Source organism: Lampetra fluviatilis, chromosome 10 (genome assembly GCF_964198595.1).
Source record: "Lampetra fluviatilis chromosome 10, kcLamFluv1.1, whole genome shotgun sequence".
NCBI lineage: Eukaryota > Metazoa > Chordata > Hyperoartia > Petromyzontiformes > Petromyzontidae > Lampetra > Lampetra fluviatilis.
Window position 1 is genome coordinate 11,092,795 of NC_136284.1, and position 17,726 is coordinate 11,110,520.

Sequence of the window (17,726 nt, forward strand, 5' to 3'; positions counted from 1 at the left end):
GGGGTCAGACATTTGTGACGATGTGTGACGGGGGGGGGTTGAGAAATGTGACGTCACATCAAAATGCGCAACTTTAAATAAATATAGACAACACGCTCTACTTAATTAAATAGACTTTCTAATAAATGTGTTCTCCTACAACATCAGAGTGCAGCGCCACATTAAATACGCACTACAATGACAATAGTTGAAAGCGATTTAAAGCATGTTTTATTTTCAAAATAGAAATATGGTTTTGGAGGGGGGGGGGGGCAGAGCTTTGTAACGTCATATTTGAGGGGGGGTCTGACTTTTTGTGACGCCGTGTGACGAGAGGGGGGGGGGGTCAAAAATCGTTCAAAAACGCGTGACGTCATTTATGAACGGCCCCTAAAATGTGCAGACTTTAAACCCAAGTCCAGAACACGGGTTCCGAGTGTAGTAAGGGTTGCCAACAGCTCCTCCGGTGCTTTGAGCGGTGGTGCCCTTTCTCGATCTCGGTGTCGGTCCATTCCACGCCTCCGAGCGGACGTCTAAAGTTCGTTTTTTTTAGTTTTTGGCCCAAACGTGGACCGAGCAATGCGCACCACCCTACGGGATGGATAGGCCTCGGAGGAACGTGGGGCTGAGCAAGTGTGTGGAGGAGGCTCGTGAAGGACCGCTACCGGGCAGTTGGAGGCAGTCCACCCTCCAACAAACAGCGGAGGGCAGAGGGGTGACGCTCACAACAACGAGCGGAGCGCCGGGCGGGTTAAACGAAGAAAGTTGGCACAGTAGGGGGGGGGGGGGCACTGCTGGTGCATCTGCCAGTCGTCTAAGTCAGTCACCCCATGGCACAGAGTGGCAACGTCCCTCCCAAACTGTCCGTGTTTATCAATTTATTTTCAGTAGTTCACAATTAAGATAAAAAAAACATTAATTATATACACCCGCGATTCTTAATGTGAGGGACAAAGCGAACACCTGGCCGCTCCTCCAACACAGAGGTCAAAGTCCGCCTGTGCCCGTGACCTGGCTCTGTGCCCCGTGACCTCCTTAGCCAGCGAGCCTTCGATCGACAAACTTGCACGTGCTTGGCCTCCGCAGTTGTGCACCTGGCCTGGCACGGCCACCGGGGGTTGACGTCTTCGCCGCTGTGTTGCCGCTGTGCTGAGGATTTACACGCGGCAAGGTGGCACGGAACACGCGGAGCTGAGCGCGCTGCTCTTTTAAAGGGGCCTTCCATAAATGACGTCACGCGATTTTGGACGATTTTTGACCCCCCCCCCCTCGTCACACGGCGTCACGAAAAGTCAGACCCCCCCCCCCCTCAAATATAACGTCACAAAGCTCTGCCCCCCCCCCCCAAAAAATAACATGCTTCAAATCGAATCTTGATTTAAAGCTTTCGTGACTGCAGGGATTCATATTCTTGGTTCTTTCGGTAAAGTCACGTAGAAGGGAAATAATATAATAAGAAAATAATAATATTAATATTATTTTATTATTTCCCTTCTACGTGACTTTACCGAAAAAAACCAAGAATATGCTTCAAATCGCTTTAAACTATTGTCATTGTAGTGGGTATTTAATGTGGCGCTGCACTCTGATATTGTAGGAGAAAACATGTATTAAAAAGTATATTGAATTAAGTAGAACGTGTTGTCTATATTTATTTTAACTTGCGCATTTTGATGTGACGTCACATTTCTCAAACCCCCGCCACCCCTCGTCACACATCGTTACAAATGTCTGACCCCCCCCCTCCCCTAGGTGCGTGACGTCATTTATGGACGGCCCCTTTAAAGGTGCGTGGCACGCAGCACGGAATTGGAGCACGGGTTGACGAAACCGGTCCGCACTGGCCCAGACTTTGGCTTCTTTATACAGCATGCTGTCGTCGCAAAACATTTGTTTAGTAGGCTGATAGGGCGAAATAAACATAGCGGACAAATGCCCTTGTGTCTGCTTATTGCTTATTTTTGTATGTTTCAGTCTACGACCCTCCGTGATGGCTCAATGAGATATCGAATACATAAACCATTTTGCAACGTTGCATGGAATTGGGAAAGTCGGCAACCCTGTCTACGATGTCACGTCGATACGTACAGTGGTCATTCACGTCATTTACTCATCGAGACGAGACACCATCGGTTTTCGTTAAGAGCCATGCCGGACTCAATCACGTGCATGTTGAACCACCTGCTACTGCCAGCCCTCAAGATCCACCACTAGATGGGGTCATTATCATTGTGAAAACGCCGGAAATTGAGCACGTTGCCCCACGTCATTCGTTGCAGGGCCCATGCCAGCCAATCTACACCCACTGGATGCCCCCCTGTTGAGCTTGCAACATGGGGTATCAGAGTTATTGATGCGTTTGTGTTCGTACTTTGCCCAGGAAAGCCTCACCGAGTCCCATGACTCTTATTCAGGAGGGTCCTGTCAAGATTTACGAAGGCGGCGATGGTGCAGGGAGATGATTGCTATGTACACTGCTGGATATTCCAATGGAGTCGTTTTCGGTGTAATTTTTTGTAAATTTGGACCAGGAACCCGACACACAATGACCTACTCTTGATAATTGTTTTTTTACCCTTTTTATCTGTCAACAAAACTGACACCTTTTTTTACAAGAAGTCATGTTTGCATTGACCACAATACCTGCGTCGGAATGCAAACAAAAAACACAACTCTGATAATGTATGCACTGTCCTTGAAATTGATTGGTCCACACCCGAGACAGCTTTTCTTAGAGCCTAGTCTCACATGGTGTTGGACCAGATGACGCCAAAAGGCGCACAACTCAAAGACAATGCATCTCGTCAAGGAACATAAACCATCACATGAACTCCGGTCATCCTCGCAGCAGCGATATTTGGCTGGCTATCGAACAAATACGATCACTGCATCGCGTGATTTCAGATGCGCTTCCGCGGCCGTCTGGAAATGCTCTTGCTTCCGATATTAGGAAGCCACTGGAGATATGCAATTTTAAATCATCTAGTTTGACAACTCATTTGTGCTTATTTTGTTGTCCTTCCCGCGCACCTCCGATAAGCACGGCTGGCTACGTACGGTGCGAGAGAAGTTAAACACACATGCGTCACATGATCTTTTAACGTCCAGCGTGAAGCAGACGGTATTTTCACGGTCAATACACCCGCAGTGTTAATCGGGGCGGACGCTGGAATTCGAACCGTGAACGTCTGCAACAAGAATCGAATGCGCTACCAACGAGGCCGTGCGGCGCGGCCCATGATGCCGTGGTGTCATCGAGATTGTGCCACGGTGTTTGTTGCAGGGGGTTCACGTTGCCATGCGCCACTGAGAAGGGGTTTAGTAAAAAACACACTGGAACCAAGGACTGGGTGGCAGTGGTGCGTAAAGCATAATTCCCCGTAAAAAACACATTTGTATTCTCAGGTTTTTTCGGTAAAGTCTGCATCACTTGATGCAGCTAATTCGGCTGTGACGGTCCCACCTGATGACGGAGACTTGTGTTGCCTCCGAAACGTCGTGAATTTTATTTTGTTTTGTTTTATTTTACTTTCATTAATTTTAATGTTTTTACCTACGTGACTTTACCGAAAAAACCTGAGAATATGAATCATTGCAGTCACGAAAGCTTCAAATCTAGAACACATTTGTAGTTTTCACTGGCAGAAGTGTACGTGTAAAAAGACACACAGACATTCCGAGCACGTTTAATTTATTAGTGGTGTTTATTTTAGAGCTTATTATTACGCAATTTTATTTAGCTTTACAATGTTTATCTACATTGTGTTGTTCGGGTATACGGTCTGAGTTGTGTAAAGAAACTTGAGAAAACATCTGGATCATTACCCAGGTCCTGATAATCCAATTTTCTTGACACTCCATAACACTGTACTCGGCACTGTCTGCTGTAGGGACTGGCTCTTGAGAGTGACAACCCTGCAAGGTTTCTTCCCTGCGCTACAAGAAGGCTGGATCAAAACCAAGGCCCTTTCTGTCAGTGCCTCATTATCCAGAATTCAGAGTTTGCTGTGTCCTTCACGCCTTCAGAGGTGGGTTATAGCAGCCCGAGGCATGCGACAGTGCCACATTACGGCCCAGGATGGCCTTGTTTTTCGGTCTTGCATCATGAATACGAGGTGATATTTGCGTCCATAGTATTTATCTGCTTCTACCACCTGAACATTGCAATGTAAAAAAGTTTCGTTGTCCTGTACTTTAAAAAGCGTGTTGTTTATATGTACAGCAACAAAAATCAGGCGACAAAAATACGACAGCGTTTAAGTTTGGATAACATACAAAAAGGGAACCAATTGGTCATCCCTATAATAAAAAAACAAATACGGTAATATACCGCCTGCAGTGACCAAGTATAAAAAAGAGGACGAAAAAAAGTGTAAACTGCAGATGTGAACGCGTACAAAGTACTACGACGTCAACAACAGCAACAGAGCACAATCTCAATGTCCCCCCATCGCTCTACCCTGCACATTTTAATTTAGTGACGTTTGCTCCATCCATCGTGGGCGGTTGCCCAGTTAAAAAAAAACTAAAAAAATTGTCGCTCGAGCAGGAGGAGAAGGCAGCGGCAGCTCGTGGAGCGCTCTTTGTGTTCAGGAGGAGGCCGGGTTGGTGTGCTCCACCAGGCACCGCGGGCAGTGGGCCTGCACGAAGCGCAGCGCCTCCGCCGCCACGCCGTCGCACTCCTGCACGCTCAGCAGCCGCAGCCCGCGGCAGCCCAGCGCCACGGCGCTCAGCCCGCGGCCCGACACCGCCCCGCAGCCCCTGAGGCCCAGCCTCTTGACTCCCGGGCAGCCCCGCGCGAGCGCCTCCAGCCCTGCGTCCGTCACGAGCGGGCAGCGGCCCACGTCCAGGCTGCGGAGCCTCGCGCAGCCCCGCGCCAGCGCCTCGAGCCCCCGGTCGGAGACCCCCGCGCAGCCGCGCGCGTTCAGGTAGCGCAGGCCGGGGCAGTGGCGGCCCACGTGGCGGAGGGCGGCGTCGGTGACGCGGGCGCAGTGGGCGAGGCTCAGGTAGCGCAGGCGGGGGCCCGCGGCGGCGGCCACCTCGCCGAGGCCCGCGTCCGTGGCGTCGGCGCAGTCGCACAGGCTGAGCTCGCGCAGCGAGGCGCCGCAGTGGCGCGCGAGGGCGCGCAGGCCCGCGTCCGAGACGCCGGCGCAGCGGCGCACGTAGAGGCGCGCGAGGCGCGGGCAGTGGCGCGCCACGGCGAGCAGGCCCTCGTCCGTGAGGGCCGAGCAGCCCGACATGTCGAGGTGGCGCAGGAGAAGGTGGCGGCCGTGCAGCGGGCAGGCCTGGCACGACGGCTCGGGCGTCAGGCTCACGCACGTGATCTCCGGGCAGTCTGCCGATGCGCGCACGGCAAACACGGAATTGGGTTGCGAACGCTTAGGGTTGACTCCAGGATGGGATTGCACCGTCGTGGGTTTTTTGCGCGGGCTCGTCGTGTCAAGCGCTCACACACACACAGACGAGACACACAAGCATCACGTGCACGCAAACCGCTCCATAAATCCTCCCTGACACACACACAATAGTAGTTTTCATGTAGACAATATGTCCCTTGCCAAAGGAAAGCAGAATCTCCACCAGTGGCCGAGACTGTCGGGGGAATCGAGCAATGTTCCACTTTAGCAATCTATCCAACCGCTTAGTAGCAGGCTACAAGTGCGATCGGCATGTTGCTTTAGGAAATTTATAACCTAGGCCGATCGATGCATTTCCCAATGCAGCTCCTCCGAGACGTGGCAGAGTGCCAGGCATTCGTGGCCCTCCGCCAAGAAGTCTTTGGCAACCCGACCAAGTTCAGCTTCAGGAGCGTGGGTTTCAAATACTGTACAGGTAAATAGTGAGGATTGGCGTCTGGTAGACATGCCGGTTGTCAAAAAAGAATCCAGGCAAATATAACCGTGACGAGTCTGTTGAGAGATGGGGGAATGGTGACATCAATAGATTATACTTGAGATGGTTTGACAGGTGACCAGAAGTTCCGGAAACTACATCGTAAAGACCATGTCCGTTAAGGCAAGGACAGAGAGGGGAGACCATAGAAGACCAAAGGAGACAATGAGTTTGTGAGGAGATGCGTCATTGCCACGAAGATGGCGATGGATCGAAGACTGGGGATAGAGGACTCGTGTATGTAAAACGTATTTTGCAATGTACGTAGCCAACCGTGCTAATCGGAGGTACGGGGGAAGGACAACAAACTAAACACAAAAGGTAGTCCTAAAGAAATGAGTTTTCAATCTAGCTTTAAAAGTGCGTAGCTTCAGTGGCTTCCTAAGTTCGCAAGGAAGAGCGTTCCAGACGGCCGCAGAAGCGCATCTGAAAGCGCCACGCGATGCGGCGACCGCCGTCTTTGTCCGATGGCCAGTGGACCCCACTGAGCGGGGGAAACACTCGGGGGAGGGAGAAGAAGAAGAAACCGGCGGGTTCGTGGCGACCGGCGCGAGCGAGACTTGCCAGAGACGTCGAGGTGCTCGAGGTTTGGGCAGCGCGTCACGACCTCCAGGATGCCGCGGTTGGTGATGCGGGGGCAGCCCGACGCCTCGAGACGCCGCAGCTCTGGGCAGCGACGCGCCACGGTGAGCAGCCCCGCGTCGCCCAGCCCCGCCGAGCCGCTGAGCACCAGAGCCTCGAGCGTGAGACACACGTACGGCGTGTCCCGGCACAGCCGAGCCGTCAGCGCGTCCAGCGCCCGCTCCACATCCTGCTCCCCTCCGTCCCACGGCCTGATGGTGCACAGGTGAGCGTTGAGCAGGTGTTTACGTGTGTGTGTGTGTGTGAATGTTGAACTTCTTTCGCATCGTACGTAGCCAACCGTGCTAATGGGAGGTGAGGGGGAAGGACAAACTAAACGCGAAAAAGCGGTTCTCAAGAAATAAGTTTTCAATCTAGCGTTGAAGGTGCATAGCTCCAGTGGCTCCCTAATATCGGAAGGAAGAGCATTCCAGACGGCCGCAGAAGCGCTTCTGAAAGCGCCGCGCGATGCGGCGACCGTCTTTTGCCTCGCTGGCCAGCCAAAAGCCGCCGCTGCGAGTGTGACCGCAGTTCGCGTGATGGCTTACGCTTCTTTGACGGGATCACCAAGGTATCGTGGTCCATTTGTGGCAAGCACTTTGTGTGCAATGAGCGCGACCTTATGATGATGCATTAGTTCAGCAACCGGAAGCCAATGCAGCTCAATTGTGAAGAAGTGTGGTGGTGGTTGTGTGGGGGGTGTAGAGGTGTGGAAAGAGCAGCTTCGGAGAACCGACGATCGGCAGCCGCGGTCCGTGATTTGGGGACAACGAGCAATGACACACAGAACGAGCCTGCTGGTGTGGAGGGGCATTAAAGTTGTGGCTGGTAAGATTTCCCAAACAAGGGCGATCGAGATAATTTGGCTGTAAATGCATTGCGATTTATCGGTGACAATTTGCACGCGGCTGGAATGATGAATTTGATTTCTCCTGCCAGAGCAGTGTGTTGGCCCGAGAGTCTCTGCAAGGCAAACCCAAAATACTTATTCAAGATTGAGCCTTTGATGGTGTTCATAATCTGTAAAACACTAAGGGCTCGTAAAATAATGTTTAATTTTCGTATGCTTCCTGCTGCAACAAGACAATCAATTTAACCATGACAGCCGCCACTGGCTGATTGGAATGTCCTGTGATGCAGGATGGCGGTGAAGTTACACTAATTAAGAAAATAAATGCGCGTATTAATTACAAAGGAAAACAATGCAATAAAGCAAACGCGCGTTTCAGGGTACAAACGGATATATTCATCAAAATGCTTGGACTCTCTTCACAAAGAAGTGTCAATTTTATGCATGGTGATTTTTATAAGAAACATTAAAATATAAGAGCGCTAACATCTGCGTGCATATACGTGCACGTGGTTGCCATTTGTTCACGACGTCGACACTGCCATAAATGGGTACCTGGTGCAGTGTGTAAACAGCATCACCGGAGAGACAAAAGCGGCCGGGGGTGATGCACGCCACCCCAACCCATCATGTGTGTGCTGTGGCCAGCCTTCATAGGTGCTCGCTAACAGCACTTGCCCCAGTAGTCTTGTAAAGGCTATATGGGGGATATTTGTCTTTGTCCACTCTGAATGGAGGTGCTTTTGAACTAATGTACACCCCTCAGATAAAGTACATCTCACCGGAAATGAAGTTGTACCGTGTGCTGACCCTTGACACTGCTCTTTTGTTTATTGTTGGTCAATGTGTTGTGTTAAATATCGAATGTTGTGAGCGTGTTTGCTCTGTAACACAGGAATGCTTTCAAAAGTAGAAGGCTCTCGTCCGGTTTAAACAAAAACTAAATTTTGTGATGACGATGGTGGCGATGATATGAATAATGAGGAGATGCATCTCATTCAGTTTTTTTTTATTGATTTTTGAATTTTTAAAAAAGTTACTCAAAGAAGCACTCTAATGCTGAGCGGACCTGTGAAAATTCACCGTCAAATTTCGATTAAATGTCACAATCCGGGGCTGCAATTGCATGCAATGTTCCTGTTAAGCTGTCGCGCGCCTGGCTGCAGGGGCCACGCGAACCAATTGCACAAAGGATACAAACCATAAATAATTGATTCTCGCGCGCACAATTTTACGCACGTAACGTGAGCATGACAATCAATTATGAATGAAGAATAATAGATTGATGATCACCGTGATAATGTCATCAGCTGCACCACCAGCATGCATCAGCAAGGCGTCCTTGCGATCAACGGGAAAGTTTGCGGATTGGCGCAGCGATTGCGCACGCCGGACGGTCCGGATGCTGCGCGGGAATGCGCGCGTGGGCCGTGCCTACTTGGGGAAGATCCACGCCCTGCCACTGCTGGTGGCCATCCAGCCGAATCCCATCACCCGTCCCACTCTTCGTTCACAATCGATCGTCACGCTCGCGAAACGGCGCCCGTCGCCTCACTCACCCGAGCGTCACCGCCTTCCAGAGGCGCGGGTCCCACGCCACCAGGTACCAGCGTCGGCAGACGCGCGCGCACCTGCACAGGCTCTCGGCGGCGAGGTTCGCGAACACGCGCAGGAGTAGCCAGTCGGGCAGGCTCTCGATGGAGAGCGGTCTCTTGCCGGCCTCGCCCTTCGTCGGCCGCGCCGGCGGCACCTCGAGCTCCAGCCGGCTCAAGCCGAGGGCTAGCGCGGTCGTGGCGTTCTCGCGATCGACGGGGATGCCGACGCACGCTGCCGCCGGTGCCTGCCCACGTTGGTTCGGATGCTGCGCGGCGGGAACGCACGCGTGGGTCGTGTGCATTTGGGGAAGATCGACGCCTTGCTGACACTTATGCTGGTGATGATGATGATGATCCGGCGGCGGCTGATGTTGCTGCTCACGATGCTCCTGGCATCTTTCCGGCAAGGCCCTCGCGGATCGTTCTCGCTGCGCGGAGGACGAGTGGGAGCTCGGCGATGAGTGGGAATCGGCGGAGCGCGTGGACACGGGCGAGGATGACAGCGAGCTCAGCGGCTGTGGGGAGAGAGACTGCCTCGTGGAGCTGTGCAGGGGACAGGGCCTGTGCTTCTTTAAGGTCCTCGTGGGAAACATTCTCTGGCCGACTGGCTGCCCGGACTTGAGGCGGGCGTTGCTGGAAGACGACGGTTGAAGCGAGTGATTTCTCTCAAGCAAAGGCGGAGGAGGTGACAGCGACCTGTGGTGGCTCGAGGGCGGTGGGGACAGAAGCCCGTGGTGGTTGGAGGCGGGATGCAGACTCGACTTGCGCTGACTTATCGGAGGCGGGGTGAGCGGCCTTCTTTTGTCGAGGGGAGAAGGCGACAGTGGCCTGTGGCTGCTCAGGGGTGGGGGGGACATGGACCGCCGAAGGCTGCAACGCGCGGGCGAAAGCGCGCGTTGAAGGGGTCTGCTCGGAGGTGGAGAAAACGATCTGAGCTTGTTGCAGGCTGGAGGCGACAGCGACCTGTGGACGCCGCTGGCAGGCGGCGACAGAGGTCTCCAGGGAATGGGAGGAGGTGGTGCCAAGGCTCCCAGTTTCGTGGACGCTGGAGACGGCCCGCGGATGTCGTTGGGTGGCGGGGAAAGAGGCCTCTCGTGGCTGGCGGACTGCTCTGCGAGGTGACTTCGAAGCTCTCGGGGAACCGGAGACAACGGCCTGTGGTTATTTCCCACCGGCGGAGACAGAGGCCGCCGCGCCGACGGCGCTTGGGACGATTTCGGAGCCTGATGCTGGCCGCACGAGAGCCCGGCGCAGTTGAGATACCGGAGGGATGGAGCACATTGCCTGCAATGGGGCAATGGAGACAGCGCGGGTGGGAGCAGCTCCTGCTGCTGACCGCAGGGCGACAGAGGGCCTTGATGAGGGCTGGAAGCCGGAGGAGATTGATAGCCGACGTCAGTGGTGGGAGTCGGTGTTCGATGGCTGCAATTCGCTGAATGGGCCTGGCAGTGCGAAGGACGCTGCGCATGTCGGTGGCCAGATTGCTGCTCCGCGAGGAGGTTACGGCAGCTTGGAGGCGACAGTGAAGGATGTAAATCTGTCGGCGGTTTGCCGCCCTCGTCGGAATGCTGCGGCGGTGTTTTCGGATAAGCGGACGCAGATGTGGGGAGGAGAGCCTTCTGAAATCCAAACGTGTTTGGAGAATACGACCTTGGGTGGCTGTAGGGGTGAGGCAGGAATGAAATCTGGGAGCCGCAAAACGGAGGAAGGCAAGACTTCTGGAAACCTGCGGGCGACTGCCCGCGGGCGCTCGCTTGGCCAACCGGCGACGTCGGCCTGCCAAGATTCGCGTGCGGGGAAACGGCTCGCCGTTGGCCGTATCCCTTGGAGAGGAGCGAGCATTCGTGGGGCGAAAGGAAGGGCTGCGCGTCGCCCGCCTGCGACGACACGAGGCTGCTGTACAGCTCGCAGTGCGAGGAGACGGGGCACTCGCGCTGGACGGGCGTGCCGCGCGCGTCCGCGGCCATCGGCGAGAGGGGCCGGCACGGGGGTGGCACCGAGCCGGCGTCGGTCGATCGGTCGGCGGGTCGGCCCTGGCGGGCGTTGTCGCCGTCGTGGTGGCCGTGGTGGTGGTGGTGGCGGCTGGACCGGGCGTGCCGATGGGCCGCCGCTTTCGTCCGAGCGGCGTCGGGGCTTGAGGGGGGCGAGCGTTTCATTTGCAGCGGAGGGGGCAGCGGGAAGTCGTCATCGTTCTCGCCGCACGGGAGGTTCGCATCCTGGGAGCTCAACCCCGAATCTGCGGGGGGTGGTGGCGGGGAAGGGTGGGAGGGGGTACATCGGAAGGACGCAGGGAAGGAGTTCGCGTGAACGTGGCTGCTGCTGACAGGTGATAATATTCAGGTGCCCGGGTCAAAGGGAAATTCACGGGCCGCTGGAAAAGCATCGATTGCAGTGTTTTACGATTTGTGGTTAGAACACATGGTTATAATCATATATGATTGCTCTGGTATTGCTATTGTGATCCCTGGTTAATCAGATATGTTGTTTTTGCGTACGATAATAATTAAAAAATGAAACTGGATATCACTCGTACTGCAAATGCTAATTCCACAAACATAATTGGTTAAAATATCATTTATATTATGCTTCCTGAAAACATGTGTAGTGTTTATTTTTACTTTTAAAATGTAACATTAAATATGCAGTCTACATTATCCGTATTTTATTGCTTCCTCATTTATCTACATAAAATAAAGCGTGCAAACTACGAACATACATGCACAATGCAATGCCAGGCTTGTGCTGTTCTATGGGTCTTTCGGTAAAGCCACGTAGATAGAAAAATAATAAAGAAATATCACGACGTTTCGATCGCAACACCCGAAGACAATTGCTTGTGTTGTGATCGAAACGTCGTGATATTTTTACTATTTTTCTATCTACGTGGCTTTACCGAAAGACCCATAGAATATGTATTCCTGCAGTCACGAAAGCTTTAAGTCAAGGCTTGTGCTAGTTTTCCGCTGCTCTGCAACTCTGAATGTCTCTCCGTGTCTCTCGCGCTGTGCGTCTGCTGTGTGTGTGTGTCTCTGTCTGTGTGTGTGTGTGTTTCTCTGTCTGTGTGTGTGTATGTCTTTGTCGTTTGTGTCCCTGGGGGACTGGTAGTGCAGCGGTTAGCACGCAGCGCCATGAACCAGGCAAGCCAAGTTCGATTCCAGCTCACGTGTCCTGGGCCTCGCCTAGGTCGACTCAGCCTAAAATGCGTACATGGTGCGGCATGGTTCTGGCCACCCACTTTCTTATTACCGTACTGGCCTTCCAAGGTGCTCTCTAACAGCACTTGCCCCAAAAGTCTGTTCAGGTTATAAGGTGGATCTTTATCTATTGATGTTTGCCAGCCTCTCAAAATTGAGCATTTTGCCCTTGCCCGCTGGACTTCACGAACCGCTTGACAGCCTCCAGTGATGCTCGTAACATCTGGATCTCAATTGCCCCTCCGCCCAGCCCCTTGGGTCAAAGAGCCAGAGGTCACGTCCACACTGCTCGTGCGAATGGCCGCAGGGAGAGTGGAATCGGCGGTGGGGGAAATCTCGAATGCCACCCCCACCCCCAACCCCCCCCCATTGTGTCCTCTTGCCCCCACTTCTTTCCATAGCCTACCTAGTCCGCGCTTTTAGAGCATTTTATTGCATCTGAGCGGCCTTCGTGTACACAGTAGACTCTCGATTATTCAGTTTATCCGATTTGCGGATTAACCGCGCACCTGAGATTTAGACATGAATTCATAACTCATGGAATTTCCCTTAAGGCCAAATCATTCATCTAAAACACTTATACATTGTTATTCTTGGAAATGTTTAATGAAAGTCGTGTGCTTAAACCGAACTCAATTTTATTCACTTAAACATGTTAGTGTTTTTTGGCATAGAGATCTGCGGACTATGGTTATATTTTTGGATTATCTGCGATTTTGAATAATCCGTGGCCATCCTCTCCGTCATTAGCGTGGATAAACGAAAGTCTACTGTGTTTACATATTAACATGCAGGTTGTTCAATGTAGAGCATGGAGGTTGCATTTACGAGATCACGTTTCTTACTAAAAGGTAATGGTGCAGTCCTGCAGTCGCTTGCTCATCCCCACTGCTAACAGAACAGTCTCCACGAGAAGGGGCTCTGCAGGACCCCTCGGAAGGCATTTGGCCTACTCTTCCATGCTGACTAGACATCTTGAAAGAGTACCAACAATTTGCCCCGACTCACAACCAGCTGATCGACTGTTACTTAACCAAAGCATTAGATATTTTTTTAATATATACTAATGTATATTTAAGAATGTACTATAAACTAAAACGATCAATCGTATGCCAACTACAGTTTCAAAGGCCAGTCAAAGGTGCCGCATCATCCTCAACGAGCTGACAAAGAGTGCTCCTGTATTTTGTGATTCGTTAGTTTTCAATGAATTCAAACAAATGTTAATTGGACAAGTTCCATTGTGACATGGTGACCTATTTTGTCTCACGATGTCTCGCAATCTGTGAAATGTTTACACCAGATGGCCTGCGTTAATTAATGCCCGCCAGCGTTTCGTGTCATCAAGACGATGGGCCGACAGCGATGCAGTGTGGCAGGGTCAGGCGAAGTCCCGTTAACTCAACCGAGTGAGAGGGCGCAATGAGATTCCTGGCTGTTATAATCACATCGTGTATTTATATTCGTTTACAGGACCTTTACAACATTGAAGTCGCGAGCAGTGCGTGACCAGTCCAAATTAATATTGGTTCCCAAAATAAGTGTTCCTCTGGGAACTAATATTCACTGAATATATTCACAAATATTCACTGAATATTTGTGAATATTCATACTCCCAGGGGAATAATATTTGTTATCACCAGGAAATTTTTTTCCCAGTTAGAGTTTCATGTTACTTTGTTTTAAAAATAAATAAGGTGGCCAAAATATTGGCTCCGAGAAAGAATGAATGTTCATTCCTGGAGAAACGAGGAATTGAAGGATTTTTTTTTACTGAACCAGCAAACGTTTAACTCCTCTTATAAATGCCATAAAGTTTATCCACTCTACAACAGGATGGTGTCCTCTGGTCACAATCAGAATATTTATACTGGAGGAATCCGATGAGCTATAAAGCTCTTTTTCACAGATTTCCAGTAGGGGCACGGGGTAAGAACGTTACAACAAACAACACCAGTACAGAAACACACGATAGGAGTACACATACAAATACAACTAAACCATCCCCACCCTACCAGACAAAGCCCACTGAGGTATTCACTTCTTTTTAAAACAGCGACCTGACCACAAATTATAGCTCAACAAAGTGGCTTATCATTTACACATTAATATACCAGCAAATTAATCTAAATAGTCTAAACGCATACTTCTAAAATGTGGCCATTTTCCAAACCTTCGTAAAAGTGAAACAAACTGAAGCCTCGCAAAGTACCGCTGCATGCCCTTAGTGACATTCAGCTGCAACTGGCGACGGTGTCCCCTAAGGGAAATGCCGTTGAGGAAGTCAGGGGCGACCACCTGGAACAATCCTCTCTTAGTCTTGGCTCGATAACCCTCGTGCAGAGGGGTGCGGTGTTTCGTGGAAAGGAACAGAGGATGGCATCGGATGGGATGGGAGGGAACTTGAGCCTGCGGAACCTGCCCTTCAGCAGATAATATTAAAAAACCCAACAACGTTGAACCGTTGGCTTCGTGCAAAGTAGCTCAGCAGGGAGGGTGCTGAGCACGAGGCCGGCCTGCTGTATCGAGCCGACCCGTAAGCAGCCTTTTGGGACCCCCAGTACTTAAGTAGGAAATACGCATTGTGCCTAATGACTTGTCCGTAAGCGGGGAAGCCATGCGGAACGCTTCCAAATGTTAAAAGGCCACATGTGCCGCCCCATATGTCCTTTCCCCCTAGGGAGCGAGAAATGCCGACACACACACACAACCCCTATTAACCCCGTATCCTATAGCTGGCTTATTGGCTGCTTAATCCTAAAGCTTAGAATCACCAGCGGTGATGGCAGACAAACTGATGGATGGACTGCGGGACACGTCTTTAGGGTAACATTATCAGGGCTAGCATTGGGGGGCAGGTGAGGAGCGTAGGGTGATTGTGCCGGAAGCGTGGTGGATGATTTGGTGGTTTCGGCAAAGTCATTGCATTGCTTTCGACCTTGCCGTGCTGAAGAGTGAATCCACAACATTTACAATTTTTGAGTACGACGTTTCGCTGGTAATTACATCCAGCATCATCGGGCAATTAAATGTTGTTGATTCACTCTTCAACACACAGGTGGGCTAAAGTAGTGAACTATTTGTCTTTTGTCAACGTGACACTTTTTTACTGATTGGCCGTGTAGGGTGGTAGACGATTACGACACATTTATAAATAACGCGATCTAACCCAAAAACGTTTATTATGAATAGTATGTATGTTGAACTTATTTCGTACCATACATAACCAAACCGTGCTAATCGGAGGTGCTGGGGAAGGACAACAAACTGAACACGAAACACAGCTCGAAAGAAATTCGTTTTCAATCGAGATTTAAAAGCGCATCGCTCCAGTGGCTTCCCAATATCGAAAGGACGCGGCAGTCACAATGCCCTGGCCACTTTGACCACGCCGCTGACCCCCACGGTGGCTCGCTACACCGACATCCTCGCGCCGCGGGGTCAAACGTCCCTTTAATTTGTGTTGGTACGCAAAGGAACGTGACGTAATCAAAAGTAATGCACCGACGTGATACGTTTCTAGTGTTGTCAGCGTTCACTCTTTGGCCAGAGCCGAATGATACAGGTGTGGCCGAGCTGCACAACTACATCAACACTTGGTTGGCTTCATATTTTTGGTTATTTCGGTAAAGTCATGTAAAAAGAACCAAGAATATGAATCCCTGCAGTCACGAAAGCTTTAAATCGAAACTTGGTTGGCTGTCGTGGCCCGGTGGCTCATGGGGTCGGAGTAACGAGCCGGCACTTCTCATTTCCAGGGTTCAAGTGCGGGTTTCAGCCGCCCGTTGTTAAACCAGGTCCCCCAGTTGAAATGTAGTCGTCACTTAATTTGGCAAAAAAAAACAGTTCTGAGAATGAAAAATATGTGATCGCCATGAGAACCACAACTCTACGGCAGGGCAAGTGGGTCAGCGCTGTGCTCCTCGCTCATGTGGACAAGAAGTCACTTGAAGGAATCCCAAAAGCGGTTCAGTGATATGGGGCGTCCATAAATGACGTCACGTGATTTTGGACGATTTTTGACACCCCCTCCCCCGCTCATCACACGGCGTCACAGAAGTCAGACACCCCCCTCAAATATGACGTCACAAAGCTCTGCCCCCCCCCCCAAAACCATAGTTCCATTTTGAAAATAACACATGCTTCAAATCGCTTTACACTATTGTCATTGTAGTGCGTATTTAATGTGACGCTGCACTGATGTTGGAGTGTTGTTATAACAATTCTATATTTATTTAAAGTTGCGCATTTTGATGTGACGTCATATTTCTCAACCCCCTCCCCCCCTCGTCACACATCGTCACAAATGTCTGCCCCCCCCCCCCAGGTGCGTGACGTCATTTACGGACGGCCCCTATCACCTTAAGCGAGCCGTTCTCGAACGGCGGCGGGTGCTCCGCTTCGTCCCATGGCGCGACACCAACGGCACGAATTTGAACAAAATTAGGAAGGAAGACAGAAGCGAAAGCGTTGATGATGGCTTGCAGCTAGCACAAGCAGGGGAACTTCATCAGCCTGGTCCTGCAACTAACCACGGAGGATGCGCAGGTGCGTGGGGTGCATTCGTTCGACAGCCCATTGATGAAACGCGATTATTGTTGCGCTCGCTCGCAACAACGTGCATCAGTTTGCACGAGTGAGGGTCGACGGTATTCAAGGCGCGTCGCACACGTGACTTGATTGCACAAACTCTGCAGCCAGTGGAAATTCAGACGAAAGAAAAAACTAGGCGGAGGAATCGGGTCGTTGAATAGAATGACGACATCAGAATCGTGATACAAATTCCGTCAAATTGTTTGCGGGGAGAATCGTTCGCTCTGCGCTCGCTTTGTGTTCGCTGCAGTTGTATGCCGAAAACCCGTCTTTTTTTGTTATGCGAGCAGGCATCAATCAGGGGGAGCCAACTCCACCTCTGAGAGCAGGCGGCCTGGACCGTCGCCAAAGTTCTGGTTTGTTGCAGACGATGGTGGAGCCGGGGACACGCTCTAATTTCGCAGCGTGCGCCGTCCGGGCGAGATCCCGGCAAGGTCGGAGCAGCTCGCTGGAAACGCACGTCCTGTGGAGCGCATTATACGGTGGCCATTTAAGCGCAGCTCGTGCACATGCCCACGGGACCGGACACCAAGAGGTTTGACAACAGAAGCAAAAACCTTGAGGTTTTTTTTTTCTTACAATGAAAATAAAAAAAAAATTGTTTCACTCGCTCAGAAATTATATTTCAAGACATTTCAAATGTAGCCGTCAGCACAATGCTTTTATTTAGCAATTTTTTTAGATGTTCCGTTTTGCGAAACAATATAGCTCTGGCGAGGATTAGAACAAAAAACCTGGCAGGGAGCAGGCCAAAGTTGCGGGACTGAAACGGTTGAGTGCATGGTTTGGGGGTGGTGCTTTTGTGACCGAGACACAGCGAGGGTTACAGTTACAGCGTTAAAAGATGCATCGATTAAAACGGGACGAGAATTGACGAACCGAATCAACTTGTATTGGATCACTAGTTCGGTTGGGGCTGCTGCCTGATGCTAATTCGTATTTATTTACACACTGACCTGAGTTCAATTAATGGTCATGCTAATATGAGTGGTGAGTGATATT

At 51.2% G+C, this 17,726-nt stretch overlaps 1 protein-coding gene across 2 annotated transcripts in view; it reads right to left on the bottom strand.

Moving 5' to 3' along the window:
* Positions 1 to 3,733: 3,733 nt before the first annotated feature.
* The window catches only part of LOC144934579 (uncharacterized), a 66,116-nt gene continuing 52,123 nt past the window's right edge, over positions 3,734 to 17,726 (bottom strand). For both annotated transcript variants that reach the window (XM_078860529.1, XM_078860530.1), the window contains 3 exons: positions 8,902 to 11,173; positions 6,436 to 6,704; positions 3,734 to 5,314 (listed from right to left, as the gene is read on the bottom strand). In XM_078860529.1, the coding sequence (XP_078716655.1) occupies positions 4,569 to 5,314; positions 6,436 to 6,704; positions 8,902 to 11,173 (3,287 nt within the window). In that variant the 3' untranslated portion in view covers positions 3,734 to 4,568. The remainder of the gene's footprint in view (positions 5,315 to 6,435; positions 6,705 to 8,901; positions 11,174 to 17,726) is intronic.